This window comes from Rattus rattus, chromosome 5 (assembly GCF_011064425.1).
Source record: "Rattus rattus isolate New Zealand chromosome 5, Rrattus_CSIRO_v1, whole genome shotgun sequence".
Lineage (NCBI taxonomy): Eukaryota > Metazoa > Chordata > Mammalia > Rodentia > Muridae > Rattus > Rattus rattus.
This window is the reverse complement of record NC_046158.1, coordinates 151014332-151032380: the sequence shown is the minus strand read 5'-3', so window position 1 is coordinate 151032380 and position 18049 is coordinate 151014332. Positions and strand designations below refer to the sequence as shown.

Below are 18049 nucleotides of genomic sequence, written 5' to 3'. Positions count from 1 at the left end.
AGCCCTGCATGGCTGTCACTCACAACTCTTTTAATTTCTTCAACAGAGTTCATCCCATACGTCTTTCAAGTGATGTCTTTACTTCTGGAAACACATAAAAATGATATCCCATCTTCCTATATGGCCTTGTTTCCCCACCTCCTTCAGCCGGTACTCTGGGAAAGGGCAGGAAATATCCCTGCTCTGGTGAGGCTGCTCCAGGCATTCTTAGAGCGGGGCTCCAGTACAATAGCAACTGCTGCAGCTGACAAAATTGTGAGTCCGCTTACTCTTAAATAACTTAAATTCCAAGTTCTTTGGAAATATAAGGGGGTAGCAGGTTTTGATTTTTTTTCCTTAAAATAGCTAGGTTCTATGAAATACGGTGTGGTTAACAAGAATGGTAACGAATACTTCATTGGTGTCAGCTGCTATTTGGGGATTATATCTACAGGGCAACAGGTTAATTTTAGACACTTAGCGTCAGGTACAGTATTTAAAAGCTGCACGCAGACTGGGCAGGTTCACCGCCACCCCACTATTCCTGCTACCCCACTGTCATACTTCCAGCTTCTCCGAGCCTCGTGGTTCTTCTCCATCTTCTATCTCTCTTCCTCCTTCCTCCTCCCCCTCCTCCATTTCTTTTCTCTCTCCCTCCCCTTTCCCTTCCACTGCCCAATCACAGACTCTAGCATTTAAAAGAAGGTACACCTAAAATCACCTGAGTAGTGGATGTGATCCTAGTCCAGGGCAGCCCCTTTTGAGGAAGCAGAATTAACACCAGAATCAAACAGCACAGGGCAACGCCCACAAGAGGCTGTCGCCCCGTCCTTTTACAGTCCAGAAATAACAACGAGAAGAAGCTGGGTACGGTTTCACACAGATGTAATCACAGCTTTAAGGGATGAAGGCAGAGGAAATGAAAGTTCAAAGTCACATTTGGTTCTTTGTAGCCTATGCTTCCTGATTCTCAGTCACCACTCCACTGCCTTCACTGGTTCAGTAGTAGCCACTCCCCAGCCTGGTGAGCCACACTGCGGTCCCTGCCTCCTCTGAGTGCTCACTATTTGATCTGCTTTGTTGCAGCCTGGATTACTGGGTGTCTTCCAGAAGTTGATTGCATCCAAGGCAAACGATCACCAAGGTTTCTATCTTCTCAACAGTATTATAGAGCACATGCCTCCGTGAGTCCCATTAACCCTCTGTGCACTGACGCAGATTCTGTTACATGCTCATAACGGACTGAGCTGATACCTGTGCTTCTCTTCGATTCTTTAGTGAGTCAGTTGACCAGTACAGGAAGCAGATCTTCATCCTATTGTTCCAGAGACTGCAAAACTCCAAGACCACCAAGTTTATCAAGAGTAAGCACGTCATTTGGAAAGGGTTGGGACACAGATTTTAAGACTGGCTGTGGGCAGAACTCTTTTCAGTCATAAATGTTGCATTATAAAATACCAGAAAAAAATTTGTATCCCAAAGACTAACCTAGTTTGAAATGTATTAAGTTCCAAAGTCTGGTTTGTGCTAGGTTTAGGGAGAGACACTTTTCAGGAGAAACAGCATTGTGTGTGGAAAGGCATGAGTTGGGGATTTCAAATAAAACTCTGTGACACAAACATGGGTGCCTCTCTGTGGGGGGTCTTGGAGGCAGGTGCTGAACTGGCTCTGCGCTTTCCAGGCTGAAACACATTCCCAGGCCGACAGGAGGAGAATTGCCACTTCGGTGAAGTTAGTACTGGTGCTCTTGTGTTCTCTCCACAGGTTTCTTGGTGTTTATTAACTTATATTGCATTAAGTATGGGGCACTGGCATTACAAGAAATATTTGATGGCATACAACCAAAGTAAGTTGTGGCTTTGTTTATAAGAAGAGTGTCGTTTGACCTCTTTAGTATAAACCAGTATGTATGTTAGTGGTGGCATTTTTGTTCTGGTCTAGGAATAGTTCATGGTGGCTTTAGAAGTGTTCTTGGACATAGAAAAGCTGATGCCCACCTTTTCAAAGTCCCTGTCTTCTGGCATTCTCCACTCAGCTCAGTGTCTGTACAAACACTGAGAGAGGATGCCTTCCGTGGGGACCACAGCCTGGCAGCAGTGACAGCCTGCAGTTGGTGAAACTTGGTTCTGACTTTGTGCAAAGGATGTGTTTAGTAGTGTGACCCTTGGGGCAGTGGAAGAGTAACGGATAAGTAGAGGCCAGGGTTATGGGAATTTTTGTGGGAAACCCTCCCAGCTATTGCAGATTGACTTTAAAATCAGTCATCTTGCAAAGTAGTCTGAGAAAATACAATCTCTGATGGTAGGGAAAGTGGGCTCTCTGAAGCCCATGTGCTGCCAGTCAGCGCCCTCCTCACAGTGAGCAGAGTGCGCTCTGTGAAGGGCCTCGTCAGGAATAAGGGTTTTCATCATTTAGAATGTGAGGAGTTACTCGCAAAGAGCTATTGACTGACTCAGGACTGATGAAATCACCATTAGCATGTATGTATTCAACGGTATGTAAGCAAAGAAACATGGGCGCTCCGGTCCAGGCTGACACTGGGCCTGACAGTGGTAGATGCTCTGGCTTTGGCATCTTAGCTATGTCTTTTTTTAAATCTTATTTCGTGTGCATTGGTGTTTTGCCTATATTTATGCTTGAGTGTGAAGGGGTCAAATCTTGGCGTAACAGACAGTTGTGAGCCACCATGTGGCTGCTGGGATTTGAACTCAGGACCTCTGGAAGAGCAGTCGGTGCTCTTAACCACTGAGCCATCTCTCCAGCCCCTTAGCTACATTCTTAATTTCTTGAGCAACTTTGAAAAACTTTTTGTTTTTAATTTAAAAAAATTTTGAGCAACATTTTACATAAATAATTTTTCTCCTCACCTGCCCTAAAAAAGCTGCAAAGATTCAGCTTAAGGGAAGGTGTTGTAGTAACACAGCACTGTTTAATCAGAAGAAGCCATAGCAGTCAGTCAGAGACCGTGTACTCTTACTCTTTAGTACCATTCATACAGAATCACGGAGTAGAAATTATGTCTATCTTACTAAGTGTAATGCTTGTAGTGAGTAGATTTGTTTTGCTTTTATTAATAGAATGTTTGGAATGGTTTTGGAAAAAATCATTATTCCAGAGATTCAAAAGGTATCTGGAAATGTGGAGAAGAAAATCTGTGCAGTTGGCATAACTAAATTACTCACAGAGTGTCCAGCAATGATGGACACTGAGTACACCAAGCTGTGGTGAGTATTCCTGCTACGAGAAGGGGAAGGTCTTCCTTCCTGTGTCTGCGCCATTGACTAGCTTACTCCTGGAGGGTGGGGACGGATTGGGGGACAACTAGCTGTCTTCTGATCTCGGCTTCTCCACTGGCGTCTGACAGATCCCGGCATGGCTTGTAGGCCTTTCTGGGTTCGTTGGCGGATTTCCATCTGGGCCTCAGCTCAGAGCAGACCTCCTACCATGGCCTCCAGAGGGCTCAGGGTGGAGCGAGCTTTGGTGCTTAATTTGCTTCGTTTTTCTTTTCTAAGGTTTTATTTATTTAAGTGAGTACACTGTAGCTATCTTCAGACACACCAGAAGAGGGCATCAGATCCCATTACAGATGGTTGTGAGCCACCATGTGGTTGCTGGGATTTGAACTCAGGACCTCTGGAAGAGCAGTCAGAGCTCTTAACTGCTGAGCCATCTCTCCAGCCCTTGTTTTGTTTCTCTACAGTTGTGACTGTCCTGTAACTTGCTATGTAGTCCAGCCTAGACATGACCTTTGCCTGCCTCTGCCTCCCAGTACTGGGATTGCAGACATGCACCCCCACTGCACTGCCTTTACTCTTGATTTGAAGGGGAGGATTTACGTATCCTTCATCCTTCCATCCATCCATTCCCTCTGAGAGCCTGACCTGATACAGACTTACCTCCTGTGATGGAAGGTGTGCCCCCTGTCACAGCTCATGTCTCTTAGGGCTTTGTTGTCTTTTTGTATGCATACATGTTTGTGTTCACGTGTGTTTTGGCATGTGACATGTGTGGGCGGGTGGGCTCACTGTCACAAGTCTTCCTCAATCGCACTTTACTTTTTTGAGGCTTGATCTCACTGAACCTGGAACTTGCTGATTCTAGGATTATGGATTCTAGGAAACCTTGCATGGCAGGCATTTCATTCAGTAATGCAGAACCCTAGACGTTGTATTTTGAGACAGATTGTCACTGAGTAGCATCAGCTGGTCTGGAACCCACAGCAGTCTTCATGTCTCAACTTCATGAGATCTGAGATTTCAGGTATAAGCCTCCATTCTTGGCCCTTAAAGTAATTTGCTTTGGTTTTGTCTGTGCCTTCCCATCCAGGACTCCGTTGTTACAGTCTCTCATTGGCCTGTTTGAGTTACCTGAAGATGACAGCATCCCTGACGAAGAGCACTTCATTGACATAGAAGACACACCAGGATACCAGACTGCCTTCTCACAGCTGGCGTTTGCTGGTAAAAAGGAGTATGACCCTGTGGGTCAGACGGTGAACAACCCTAGGGTGCATCTGGCACAGGCACTTCACAGACTGTCTACTGCCTGTCCAGGAAGGGTGAGTGTCTGCACTGTCCTGGGACTCGACATCTTGGGTGCATGATTGGGAAGTCAGAAGGTGAGCAGGTGTTAGGCCTGCTCTGTCCAGTTGAGCTGAGGGAATGGTTTTTAGTAAGTGTGCTGGATGCTGGTTCACACCTTTGATCCCAGCACTCAGAAGGCAGAGGCAGGAGGATCTCGAGTCCCAGGCCCACTTGGTCTGCAGAGCAAGGTCCAGGATGGCTAGTACTGTTCAGAGAAATCCTGTCTCAAGGAAAAAAGAAAACAAACTCAAATTAAGTAATGTAGTGTGCCATGTCTTCAATTGAAGACTGGCCCTTTAATTGCATTTAGCTAGTCTTTCAGAGATTTTTGTACTCAAGGTTTTATTTTTCACACATAAGGATAGCATGACAAACCATGGTGTACCTAGCTAAAATAATTAACAATGTTTTATCAATTATTTTTTTTCTCTGTAGCAAGTTTTATTAGAATAAGTATGTATAAATATTTAACTAGTCTTTTTTGCCAAACATGGGTGGGTACTGGTTGAATTGTTGCAATCCCAGATGAGATGAGTAGGTAGCTGTGAGTTTGGGACTAACCTGAGATAAGTAACAAGATTCTGTCCATAAACTAAAAAAAAAACTAATTTTTTTTTCTCAACTACAGCACAACAGAAATTCATTATGTATTTACCGTGTGTGTGTGTGTGTGTGTGTGTGTGTGTGTACATGTCTATGTGGGAGACCTTTGATTTTTCAGGAGCCATCTTCATTTTTTGAGACATGTATAGAAGTTCACAGAACTACTTGTCACTCTTTTCCTTCTACTGAATGGGTCCTGGGAATCGAACTTAGTATTAGGCTTGGTGCTCAGTCCCTCTACCCACACTACAAGTACCTTTACTCGGCTGCCCTACACCCAGTGTTTGGAAAGTATGGAGTCCGTTGAGTCACTTGGCCTCCAGTGGACAGTGACTGGCTGCCCTTTCCCCACATGGCGCAGCATCTCATTTAGGCCCCAGTTTGCATACAAGAGCCTCCTACACTATGTGGTCTCCTTCTGCAGGTTCCCTCGATGGTGAGCACCAGCCTCAATGCAGAAGCCTTGCAGTACCTCCAAGGTTACCTGCAGGCAGCCAGTGTGACCCTGTTGTGAACTGCATCTTCCTGACCCATGGAGGGCTGAGGATGGTTTCTTAGGAACCATGTGGACTTCTGAGCACAGCCCTGCTGAAGCATCACAGGTTTCCAACCTCTTGAACTTGTCACAGACTCTCACAGAGGACAGTAAATACTGCTGTAAGCCAATGAGGTTTGTCTTGATCACCAATATAACTGATAACTTGTCTGGTTTGTCCTTAATGGGACAAGTATTTACAACCCCATGTATGGCCATGGTCTCTGTTGAGCATTTGCACGGTTTGGGTTATTTCAAATTTTTGTCAGACCGTGACTGTGGAGACTTATTTCTGTTGTTTTGTTTTGAAGCTTGTATTTCTCTTGTCCTTGTGTTTGTTGTCTGTTTCTTTAAGCTTTTATTGGAAATATGAAAAGTAAGAATCTCTTGTTGACTTGCAATGCACATTTCATAGTCTGTAATCAGCAATAAAAACCCAAAATGTGTATCTAAAAGTGTCAAGGACAGGATTTTGGTGCTTTCTAAAACTTTGATAAAATGAAGAATTTCTTTAAATCTACTTTCCCCACCTGGACTCCATAAAAATACTAATTTTTAAATCATTTAAACTCAGAATGGTGGTTTTTGTTTTCTTTTTGAAGAGTCTACACGAAGTAGTCATTCATACCAATTTGGACATCTTAGGCTGGGTGAGGGCGCTTCCTATGGACAAGACCTGAGGAGCAGTGCAGGGCCTGGACCTTCCTGTGGTCGCAGGCCAAGCAGTTTTCTTATGGAAGTTATGGATAGCTTACAAGATGGTTTCTCTCTCTCCTTTGTGTTCCTATGTTGGTTGTCTTCCACATTGAGTCTTCTGGGGGTGACCCAGCTTTGTCAGGTTTGGATCTAAGTGCCTTGTCCTGCTAAACCATCTCCGCAGCCCATGGGCTTTTCTCTTGGTGCTTGGTAGGTTTCCATTTTTATTTTTATGTACATCTGCATGATAGAAGAGGGCATCAAACCCCATCATAGTTGGCTGTAAGCCATCGGGTAGTTGCTGGGAACTGAACCCAAGACCTTGGGAAGAACAGCCATTGCTGAACCATCTCTCCCGCCCTCCCCCCCTTTTTAAAAATAATTATATAAAATGTCGGTAGACGAATATGTACGTGTAGAGCTCAGAATCTAATGCTGCGCTTGACTCTTATGGTGCGGCCATGTTTTGGTCTATCAGTTAGCTTTAGTGACTTTCATCTTAGAGCTGTGCGTGCTGTGTGTGGAGCTCAGAAGACAGCTTAGGGAACTGTATCATGTCCACTTGGTATATTTTATTGCATTTTAATTATAGCACACCACAGCATGTGCGCATTCTCTTACCATTCAAATCCTCAGAATCGGCTCAGGTTGTCAGGCTTGGCTGCGAGTCCCTTCACTCCTTTGGGGGTCACATATACTTAGGGTTCACAGCAGTGAAGTAGCAACAAAGAGATTTTACATTGGAGGTCACCACAACATTGAAAACCGTATTAAAGGGCTCCGTTGGGATACCAAGGTAGTTTTGTATGGTGAAGAATGGACTCTGGGATGGGTGCTGCTTAGTGGTAGACATTTTTTGGACATAATGCATATTGAATGCTCAGCCAATACACTTTGCATGCACTCCACAGCCAAACCCCCTTTAAAAGTGAATCCAGACTAATCTTAAATCAGCCAGCGGGTCCAAATTGGCCACTCCAGTTACGGCTCAATTGGAAAAAGACTTTCTTAGTAGCTGTTTATTGATCAATAGTTTAATATAAAGAGATTTTAGATCTTCAGATTTTTGCCCAGACAGAATCACAAGCATTACAAATATTCTCTTCTTTTAAAAAAAGGTGGGGAAGGGGATGAACCAGAAGGAGATTGATCTAGAAGTAGTGACATTTGAAAATAAATTAACAAAAAAAATTTAGTATTCCCATTTATTGGTGACAAAGACTAAGTTTCCTTATATTCCATGGGTGAAAAGGTCCAGCTAAACCCCGAGTGGGAGCAGCAGGGTTGCACTCGGAGCCACAATGCTCCACACCAGGCCGGCAGACCTTCCTGCCTTTGTGCACACCAGCACAGCACCAGGAAACCTGTCGCCCTTCCCTACTTGGAGGCTGGGATTGACTGTATTGGGCCCTCCAGGGACACCAGCCCATAGTCTTCTGGGCCCACTGGGCCCACAGGTAATGTCCTGTAGTGTGGTAGAAAAAGCCACCTTGAGCAACACTCCCTCAAGTGACCTCCCACTGACAATCTGTTACAATGGGTGACAACCTCTCCCTTTGACAATCTGTTATAACTGGTAAAGGTCAGGCTCACTTTTTAAGTATGCTGCTTAAAAATAAAGTTAAAAAGGACCAAATCTTTTGATCTCCTAAAGTTTAAAAGTCCTAAGCTGTCCAATTTATACAAGGGGTAGGGAGTCAAGGATTCTTGTGGTTAAGTCCAGAACTGCCAGCCGAGCCAGAGGCACAGAATGCATCACCAAACAGGGCTGTGGTCTTTGCCAGTTACATAGCTGGATAGCATCTGTCTCAGACTAGTTTCTAAACTGCTAGGTAAGTAGATGCAACTGAGAAACTGAAATGAAAATTACATAGTGTCATCTCAACCAAAGGGAACAATGGAACTAACAGGCATCCATCACTGTTGAAGAGAAAGCAGTGGTTACGGTGGGTGCTACGTGTGGCAGAGCTGCATCAGTCGTGTAGGAAGCACTGGTTTTTCTCTGGTGCGTTTAGCTCCGGGGCCGCTGTAAGGCCTCTCTGGTGTGGCTGTCCCGGTTTTCCAAAGAATCTGAAGAAGCCAGCGTGAGAGTTGGCCACGCTCTCGGTTTCTCTGTCACGAGGCAAAAATAAAAGCTGGAGACACTGGAGCTGCTGGTCTCCTGGTGGATGGTGGAGCACAGCGTCACCAGCAGCCCAGCCCAACCAAGGCCACCACCTGTAGTTCCTTTTCTTCTTTGCCACATTTTTTTATCCACCATGTCTTGGCCCACTGGAGTTATCAGAAATTCCAAATTTTCAAAGCAGTTCTCAGTATTTTCAGTATATATGTTGGGTTTTATAATGGTTCATGGCCAGAAAAGGTTCAGCACCTCCCGCACCTTTAAGAAAGAAAAATGACAATGGCAGACATTGAAATGAAAGCTAATCTCCAAAATGCAGCTTGCAAACACCCAAGGCCCTATGTATGGGAACTGATAACATCATCCTAGAAAATGCTGGTACTCGGAGAAAGCAAGTGTTGTGTCTGAGGAAGAAAGTGACAGTGGCGGCTCTGACTCTAAAATCTGACACTGACGTACGTGCAGATAAAGCACTAATGCACGTAACATTTAACCACAGCTCCTTGGATAACAGTGGGTGAAGAGGTGGCTGCTCCTGCCCACATCTACTAACCCTGCCTTTCAATGGATCCCCGCTCACCCACACTGGCACTGCCTTCTGTATGTGTGTGTGTGTGTTCACTCACGCTGAAACTGGTCCGTTTCCTGTCCTTGGCATCTCTGTGCTCTGTTGGTCCAACTCAGACAGCAGCTTTAAGATGTTCAGTGCAGCCTAGAAAGATGGATGGAAGGAAGAGTCAAACCACAGGGAACAGACTGGCCTGATGCCGAAAACTCCCATGCCTCCCATCCAGTGAACACCAAAGCTCAAGTGTGCTGATTCCTCCTTTGAACACAACACCCCAAAGGGGGCTGCCAGAATAGAGCAGAAGTGAGGAATCAGACCAGTTGACCGGGTTCCAGAACCATGTCCCTTTCTGAGGCCACTAACACTGAACAAGTACGTGTGCCAGCTCCTCTCACTCAGCACCTCCCGGGCCCACATACCATATCATGACAGGACTCCACGTCCTTGCCGATGCCGTGGCTGACGAGAGGTGGCTGTGAAGAGCAGTTGATGAGAGATACACACTCGTTCTTGTTGTTCTTGGGGAAGTCTTTGTATTCAACCTAAGGAAAACAGCACATCCCCTGCATGTGGGCCCGAGCCTAGGATCTGCAGAAGCCTGTTCTCTCCTCCTCTTCCTAAGGAAACGTCTTCTCTCCCTTCAGCCCTGGCCTACTTTGCCCCACACACACCTCCTGGGTGTGTACATGGCATGTGTGTGGACACTGAGGACAACTTGCTGGAGTTGGTTCTTTTCCACCAATAATCAAACTACGATTGTTGGGCTTGGAGACAGACACCTTTACATGATAAGCCACCTTCTCATCCTAGACCTTCCTGCACGGTACACACGGTCCACTCAAACTCGTGGACAATCACAAAAACCTTTTCTGGTTTCTGTGGTGGAGAGCAGAACCCAGGCAGGGTCTTGCACACACTCCACAAGCAACTCTGCAGGAAGAACCTGACCTGACCACACTGTAAGTGTCATCTGAGGCACAAAGGTGACCACGCGAAAGCCAACAGTTACCTGGAATCCCTGGGCTCTGGAAAGGTAGTACAGTTGCTCAGAGGGTCTTGTGCGAGGTCCATGGGGTACATGTCCTGAAGAGATGTTACTCTTTAAAATGGTCTCGGCTGTGGGCGAGGTGCCCCCGTACAACAATTCGCGGGCTATCATGGCAGTTACCGTGGCCTTGGCAGGATTTGGAGCTGCCCTGGCGAAATCTTTGGTATGGTGTCCTTGACTAACCCCGACAGCCTGGGCAACCTCTGGCACCATGGGGAGAATTCCGGCTGGCAGCTGCTGATGGCTAAGATAAGGCATCCTGAACTCATCCTCTTTATTACCTGCAGGGACACAGGCCACCGGTCACCCTCACCACCCAAGAAGCTACAGAGCCACTCTTACCACCACCATCACAGCACATACAGGAAGGCAGCGACTACCAGTGCTTCAGAAAACTCAACACAAGAACCATACAAACACAGACCACACTGGTTCAACTGACGAGAAAGAGGGCCAAACTTACTGGTTCCATTTTCATCCCCAGGGCTAGGTTCAAAAAATGTTACTTTCCTTCCATCTCCTGGTTTCTTTACTGGAGTCTTAAGAAAGAAAAATGGCAGTGAGCACAGACAAGCACGGAAGCGCTGGGATCTGGAGAATACCACAACCCCCACTGTATAAACTCTCATGCTTCCCCATGACAGCATCTACTTAGAACAGATCCTGAATGCAGTGTGGGCTTGAAAGTGTTCAGCATGTTGGGAAAGTAGGGTCTGCACTGGTGCTGAGCAGAAACACCTACGTGACTATCGAAAAACAGTGCTTCCACAGAGAACACGGAGGTATCTAATGCTGTCAGGCACAGGGTATCTAATGCTGTCAGGCTTATGAGTACTCTACACGGTTCAGGAATGGGAAATCTGGAAGGCAAACCAAGGTCTGCAAACTCCATATGCAGTGGCTGGGTCCCAGGTACTGACTTCCGAGGCAGTGGGGTTTATTTATTGGTCGTGAAACTGGCAGAGCTCAAAAGAGGCTCACACCTACTTTAGAAGACCCCAACATGACAACAGCTGAGCCAGCAATGGCTGAGTTTCCCGCTGACCACTCTGCAGAGTGAGTTCTCAAAGTGGAGTAATATTCAACTCAGAATTCACACAAGGATCCTAAATCTGATCTATAGATTTGGCCTATGCTATCTTGTCCCAGAAAAAGCAAAGCCGGATTCAAAGCTAGGTCACGCAGACCCTTTTAGGCACAGGTGACAGTCATTTTAGCCATTCCAATCCCAACCACCCATCAGAAGCAGAGACCAGGACCTCCTGAAATGCACACCCAGCCCATAGTGACACTGAACAGGAGACTTAACCGTTAGGACGGCTCCCAGGACATGGTGGACTGCACAGACAGGAAACTCCTCCTGCAAACACTAATCTCAATTGGAGGAACCCCAGGGGCAGGCTGCTTACTGCAGGGAAGATGAAGCCTTGCCCCAGGCTTGCCCATGCAGGAAGCTAGGCCACCTGGCAGAGAGTCCCAGCAGTCACCTTCTCTTCTGATTTGAGTGCTGGCTTGGCAGGCTGCGCCTGGGGGACTTTGAACCCCAGGATCTCCAGCATGTTCTCAGCAGCATTGCGCTTGGCCACCTTCTTATTGGTACCTGCTCCTTCTGCGGTGTGATGCCCAACCTTCACCTGTATAAACCAGAGACCTATGACTGAACCATCTGTGAAAACATGACAGGAACCACGGTGCTACCCAAAGTCCCAGGGATGACTTTGCTGAACAGGATGGCAAAAGGGCTTTGTGTTTCTGATTTTGAATCACTATTGCTGTGATGGCCACACTCAAGTGGAAAATGTGTGCCCCGACCCTTTCCATCAGTGTATTTATAAAGACAGGCATGTATGCCTCTAGATAGAAACCACAGTGGTGCTCTCCTCCACAGCACTCTCCTGAGGGCTGGCTGTGGGCAAACTCCAGCACATTCATTAAAGCTATTTCTGATGACAGCTATCTGGCTGCTAAAATCAACATCTCTGTGCCAAAACACTCAAAGAGTAATAGGAAACCTTCCTGGCCCAATAAGAATGGCCCAGACCAGCCACTTCAGGCAAACTGACTCTGGTCCAACTTACTCTCACAAAGTGGATGTCACTACGTAGAGCAGGCTACCCTCGAACGCACAGAGATCCATCTGCCTCCAGAGAGCTGAGAGATTAAGTGCGAGCACCACCGAGCCCAGCTAACTGCAGCTCTACCAGAGTATGAGCCATCAGGGACGGACAGAGTCAGGGAAGGGCGGGCTGCCCACGGCTCCCCCAGCTCACCTGCATCACAAACTCCCTGCGGCGTGGAAGACCTCGTTCTGTAAGGAGCATGTACTCCGGCTCCTTCTCCTTTTTTGCCTGCTGGATCTGTGCCAGTCTGCTAATAGGATTCATCCCTTGGCCATAGTCGGGGGCAGTCTGTAGCTGAAAAACAAACAGAGCAGAGACAATGTTCTGGTCCTCACAGAACACGACAGGAGACAGAGACTTAGTGTTGGTGTAATGGCTCAGAACCAAAACCTGTTCAAAACTAAATCACGCTGAGATGCTCTTTGGGTCTTAGAAAACACCCTTAACATTTCATTGTGAGAGGGAGGCACCAAAATGGTATCTTTATAGGAAACGGACATTGAGCTAAAACTCCCAGTAAAAGCTCGCAGTTTCTTCAGCGAATTCTTCCAGGATCCCCAGAGACAACAAAAGCTGTGCATGTTCCATCAATTGCTTATACAACAGTTGGTGTTTGCCTGTGACCTCTGTCACTCCTTGCGTGCTGCAGCTGACTCCACGTAACTGGGGACACAAATGTACTGGGACTGCCACATGAAGAGCTGTAGGACCACACTGCTTGGGCAAGAACGACAAAGTTGCTGAATCTACCTGGGGACCAGGCCTACCTAGCTTTCTCAATCACTAAAACCCAGAAACCACTTAAAGCTTTTGTAAAGCCCTCAATCTGAAGATGCGTCTCAGTGGTCAAGGGCTTAGCCAGCACGCCTGAGGCCGTCATCCAATCCCCAGTAGCAAATACAAAACAATATTATGAATGAAAAACCCTTCAGGTGAGGCTGGGGGAAGAAGGATTGCAAGCCTCTGAGAACACTAGTAGTTCCTTCCCTGTGGCATCTGTCAGAAATGATGGAGGTAATTTTCAGGACACAGCAGATGAAAAAGGAGTGGCTGGCTGAGGTCCTGTCCCTTTCTAGTGCTGAAAAGGGGCCAACTTTTTCCACTTTGTTTTGAATAGATTTATTTTTATCTTCTATGTGCGAGTGTTTTGTCTGCATGCACCACATGTGCTCAGGGATCAGGAAGGTAAAAAGGCATCAGAGCCCCCAGAACTGGTGTTCTAGATGGTTGGGAACCACCATGCAGGAACCCAGAACTGAACCCAGGTCCTCTGCTAGAGCTGTCAGTGCTTTTAACTGCTGAGCCACCTCTCCAGTCCTCAAGGGTCAATGCTGTTTTATTACTATTGTTGTTGTTATTAATAGATCCATTAAGTTTCATTCAAATTCCAAGTCTTCGGAATAGTCTTTGTGGGGCCCTGCAGTGCTGCTTCCACCTTGACCCCTAAGCTAAGGTGGCTCAAGAAAGCCCCACCCCTTCCATACAGACCAACAGCTGTGATGCCCAACCCCAGAGGAAGCTGACACCTGGACAAGTTTCTCCTCAACCCACTCAGTGGCTCATTTTTCCTCAGCATGTAGCTCCTGTGTGCTATCTGTATACACCCACTGTGTGCTATCTCTCTGTACACACCATGTGCTATCTGTACATACCCACTGTGTGCTATCTCTCTGTACACACCATGTGCTATCTGTACATACTGGTACACACCATGTGCTATCTGTACATACCCACTGTGTGCTATCTCTCTGTACACACCCACTGTGTGCTATCTCTCTGTACATACCCACTGTGTCTGTCCCAAGTGGTGCTGAGCAGCTTCTGCCCCAACCATGCAGCGGGCTGGCTCTCCCTGCCTGTGGGTTTTCTGGGGAGGCTCTCACCTTGCAGGTGGGCTGACTTTTCTTCTTGATTCTGGGCTTCACTCGCTCCACAGCAGGTAGAGGTGGCAGCCTCCTTAGCTGCTCCAGCACGGCCCTTGCCGCATTCTTCTTGGAGATCTTCTTGCTTTTCCCTTCTCCTTCCCCTACAAACTCCCCAACTGAAACCCTGGTCACAAAGTTCTTCATGTGTGGCGGGCCACTCTCCCGGGCCACCTGTGTCAGAGGGAAAGACTGAGTGAAAGCGTGACGAACACTTGTTGAAAGTGGCAGAGCACACTGCCTGGCACACTCACTTCAAATAAATGCACATGGAGGCTCTAAGGGCCACTGTGAGCACATGAGGGTCAGAGGCGAGGGAAGGACAGGTTTAGTCACAGCACAGCCGCAGCTCACACTCAGGCAACTGTCGTGGTACCTTCCAGCCATAAAGATGACACTGACTGCCAGACCCTGGGAATGAGGGTCTCCTCAAAAGATCCCACACTCAGGAGGAGAAACTCCTGCAAGCACATCTGCCGGAGAACCCTAAACCACTGCATAAAGCGGAAGGACAGCGCCCTCACCAGACAGAGGCATCCACCACACTCTGAGACGCGCATCCTGAATCTGCTCCCTCAGAATGAGAGCCATTTAACAAACCTTCAAACACACAAGGCCCATGACAAACACAGGCCAGGGATGGCCCAGATGAGAAGTGACCAGAAAGGCAGAACTGAAAGGAAGGCCCTGAGCCGCATGGCAGAACAGCGAAGATTCACAACAGCAGCGGGCAAAGTGCAGGCTGAGCACGTTTGTGAGACACCACACACAGCAGTGCTCGGCCTCCTGTAGGAACGGCTGGTCTGGGCAATCTCTGCAGTCACATGACTGCTCCAATCACAGGAATGTGGGTGTCACATCTATGAGATGGTCAAGCAACTGGTCACAGTGTAAGCCACCACTGAAGTCTCCTATACTCTCTCACTAGTTTTGAAGGACACATTCACTGTCCTGCTTTAAGCTCTTTTGTCAATTTGACATTTTTAAAAATAAAAAAAAATTGAAAAACTGTCCAAAAACCAAAGTATGTCAAAGAAACAGCTGTTGAGGTGAGAGGAGCGCAGAGGACCTCACTCACCCTTGCCCTGCCCTGCAGACCCTAGCAGGCAAATGTCCACAACAGCATGGTCCCTATCCTCAAATCAAACATGGACACTGTTGGCTCACTGCGTCCTCACAGCCCACCCAGCCCCTCAGCAGTGGTGCCACCACCTACGCACACCTAGGCTCCACCATGCTAAATGTGAAATAGGACTTAAGCCGTCTTGGTGTGAATATGTTGGAGCCAGCAAATTCTGCCCTCCTATTAAACACCTAACTCAGATTCCTGAGAGACAGACTGACACAAAGCCTGGCCGGAAATTAACTACTGTGTTTATTTATTCAACAGTGCTTCCTGAGAAGCTAGCATGGGCCAGGCCATATGCCACACGCAACAGAGAAGGCAGGTCCCACTCCATCTAACAATGGATGTGGCCATGACTCTTCTGACTTGACAGTTACTCAGCGGGAATACTTACAGGGGCACCATCTACAGATGAACCACATTACGACCTCATGTGATCATTTGAATGCAAATGTCCCCACGGTCCCAGGCACTGGAACACAAGGTCTGGGCAGGGCAAGGATATACTAAGGAAGTATATTACAGTGGACGGCACTGAGAGCACAGAGCCCCATTCCAGTTCCACCTCAGCTGTCTCAGGTTTATCATTGAAGACACACGCTCTCAGCAGCCTGCTCTTTCAGCCACAAGTACCCACTCGCCGCCATGATGGACCCGTGCTCCCTGGAAGCATTAGCCCAAACAAACTCCCACCTCTAAGTTGCTTCAGTTACTGTGTTTCACACAATCAAGAGAAAAGTAATGCATCTTACAAGCCATCCCTAGGGGGCGCCCTAACAATTTCTTGGTGGCTGGAAGAGAAGTCTCTGGAATGCTACCTATTTATTCCTAAAAGCAGGTGTCACAGTGGAGGAGGAAGGGAGGCAGCAGGCACTCTGGCTCCCAGAGGCCACCAGAACAATCAGCTCTGAAAAGAGACTCAGGCCGGGCAAACGATTTGCATCAACAGCTGACAAACTTAACAGGAACCCAGAGCTGGTCCTGAGCAGAGACTAGGGGAGCCAGGCACCCTCTCCTAATCTAGCCCATCTTCCCGCTAGTCTCTAAAGTGGTGTCCTCCTCATGTCAGACCCTAAGGGTGGGCAGTGCCCGGGAGAGTCTAGATACAGCTCTCACCCAGCTTCCACCCAGCAACATGCCGTCATTAGGTGTGATGTCTCCCCTCCACCCCCGCCGGTCACGTAGGACCTCCACAACAGGAGGCAGGAAAGAGGACCAGGAGGACTAGTTCATAAAGCAGGGGACAAGGACAGTCGTCACACAGGCAAGCACAGCGCTCCATCCTACATTTGTCCCACAGTGGTGAGCATTGCCAGGTCTTAGGACAAAGTCACCCCACCTGGCTATGGATGGAGGGTGAATGGGTGGGTTTGGCAGGAAAAGCATGCATTTTCTGAAGTACTATAAGAAGTAAAACATTAAGATAACAGGCTAAGCTAGGAAACAACGAATGTCAGGCACACAGTGGGGTGAAGAGCCTGCCGACCCTGAGTCTGACCCACATAGACAATCCAGTATGGTGTCACACTGCGTTTTGAGTAATGGGGAGGTGAAGACAGGATCACTGGGCTCACCAGCCAGCAGAGCTAAATTGGGGACCCCAAGACACCAATAAGAGACCTCGCTTCAGAGAAAGGAGGAGGACCAATGCCAGGGCTTGTGGGTAAAGCCATCGCTGTGCAGGCTTGACAAGCTGTTTGACCCTGGAACTCGTGTGAGGAGAGAGTGCTCCACAATTGCTCTGACCCTGCAGGTGTGCTGCAGCACACTGGTTCACGCAGTGATCACTCGTGTCTTAAAAAACAACTTTTTGGGCTGGAGAGATGGCTCAGCGGTTAAGAGCACCGACTGCTCTTCCAGAGGTCCTGAGTTCAATTCCCAGCAACCACATGGTGGCTCACAACCATCTGTAATGGGATCTGATGCCCTCTTCTGGTGTGTCTGAAGACAGCTACAGTGTAATCACATGTATAAAAAAAAAAAAAACGTTTTGGTTTGGGGGCTGGCAAATACCTCTTGCTACCTGCCAGGTCCAAGGGAAACTCCATTTCCTCTAAAGTCAAAGTCAGCAGCAGCCTCAGGAACTCGTGAAGTTGGCTTCCCATTTACCAAAAGGAGCTGTTTCCTCACCTCTGGCAGAAGGGACTCATGGCTACCTGTGGTGCCTATCAGCACAGCACAGCTCATGCTGGCCTCCTCAGTGTGACAAGTGCCTGTCACACAGTTCAGAGTCCATGCTGCTACCCTGGATCTTCTCAACTCTTCCCACTCTCCCTCCTCCTTTGCTCCAGCTGCTAACGAACTTCTCCTAACCCTGCTATCTCAGCTGTGCCCTCTCCCAGGCCTTCCTCCCTCTCTCCTCTCCAGGCCAGGTCTAGTCCACTAGCCCTGTCTGGTTCACTCTCTCTCTCTGCTCTGGACTGTTCCAGATGCTCTTCCTCATATCTATAATAAAAACCTTCTACCTCACAGTGGTTCATAGCTTTAATCCCAGCACTCAGGAGGCAGAGAACAGTGAGTTCAAAGCCAAACAGGTTACAGAGCAAGTTCAAGACAGCCAGGGCTACACAGAGAAACTGTCTCAAAAAACCAAAAGCAAGGGCTGGAGAGATGGCTCAATGGTTAAGAACACTAATTGCTCTTCCAGAGGACGCAAGTTCAATTCCCAGCACCCACATGGCAACTCCAGCCCCATCTCCAGGGGGGACTCATGGCCCTCAACTGGCCTCTAACTGGCCATGGGACAA

The 18049-nt window shown here is 47.7% G+C and overlaps 2 protein-coding genes across 5 annotated transcripts in view; one reads left to right on the top strand and one right to left on the bottom strand.

The window, feature by feature from the left end:
- Positions 1-6273, top strand: part of Cse1l (chromosome segregation 1 like) — a 37600-nt gene extending 31327 nt beyond the window's left edge. The window contains exons 19-25 of the mRNA XM_032904772.1: positions 47-255; positions 1066-1163; positions 1258-1343; positions 1744-1825; positions 3057-3203; positions 4306-4537; positions 5590-6273. Coding sequence (XP_032760663.1) covers positions 47-255; positions 1066-1163; positions 1258-1343; positions 1744-1825; positions 3057-3203; positions 4306-4537; positions 5590-5679 — 944 coding nt within the window. The 3' untranslated portion in view covers positions 5680-6273. The remainder of the gene's footprint in view (positions 1-46; positions 256-1065; positions 1164-1257; positions 1344-1743; positions 1826-3056; positions 3204-4305; positions 4538-5589) is intronic.
- A 1115-nt stretch (positions 6274-7388) lies between these two features.
- Stau1 (staufen double-stranded RNA binding protein 1) overlaps positions 7389-18049 on the bottom strand; it is a 46668-nt gene continuing 36007 nt past the window's right edge. The window contains exons 4-11 of one of the 4 annotated variants that reach the window (XM_032904771.1): positions 14138-14350; positions 12405-12548; positions 11622-11768; positions 10598-10673; positions 10096-10415; positions 9506-9628; positions 9145-9230; positions 7389-8776 (exon numbers count right to left, since the gene is read on the bottom strand). In XM_032904771.1, coding sequence (XP_032760662.1) covers positions 8761-8776; positions 9145-9230; positions 9506-9628; positions 10096-10415; positions 10598-10673; positions 11622-11768; positions 12405-12548; positions 14138-14350 — 1125 coding nt within the window. In that variant the 3' untranslated portion in view covers positions 7389-8760. Of the gene's footprint in view, positions 8777-9140; positions 9231-9505; positions 9629-10095; positions 10416-10597; positions 10674-11621; positions 11769-12404; positions 12549-14137; positions 14369-18049 lie in introns of those variants that run through there. The other 3 variants (XM_032904768.1, XM_032904769.1, XM_032904770.1) reach the window with 3 other exon arrangements.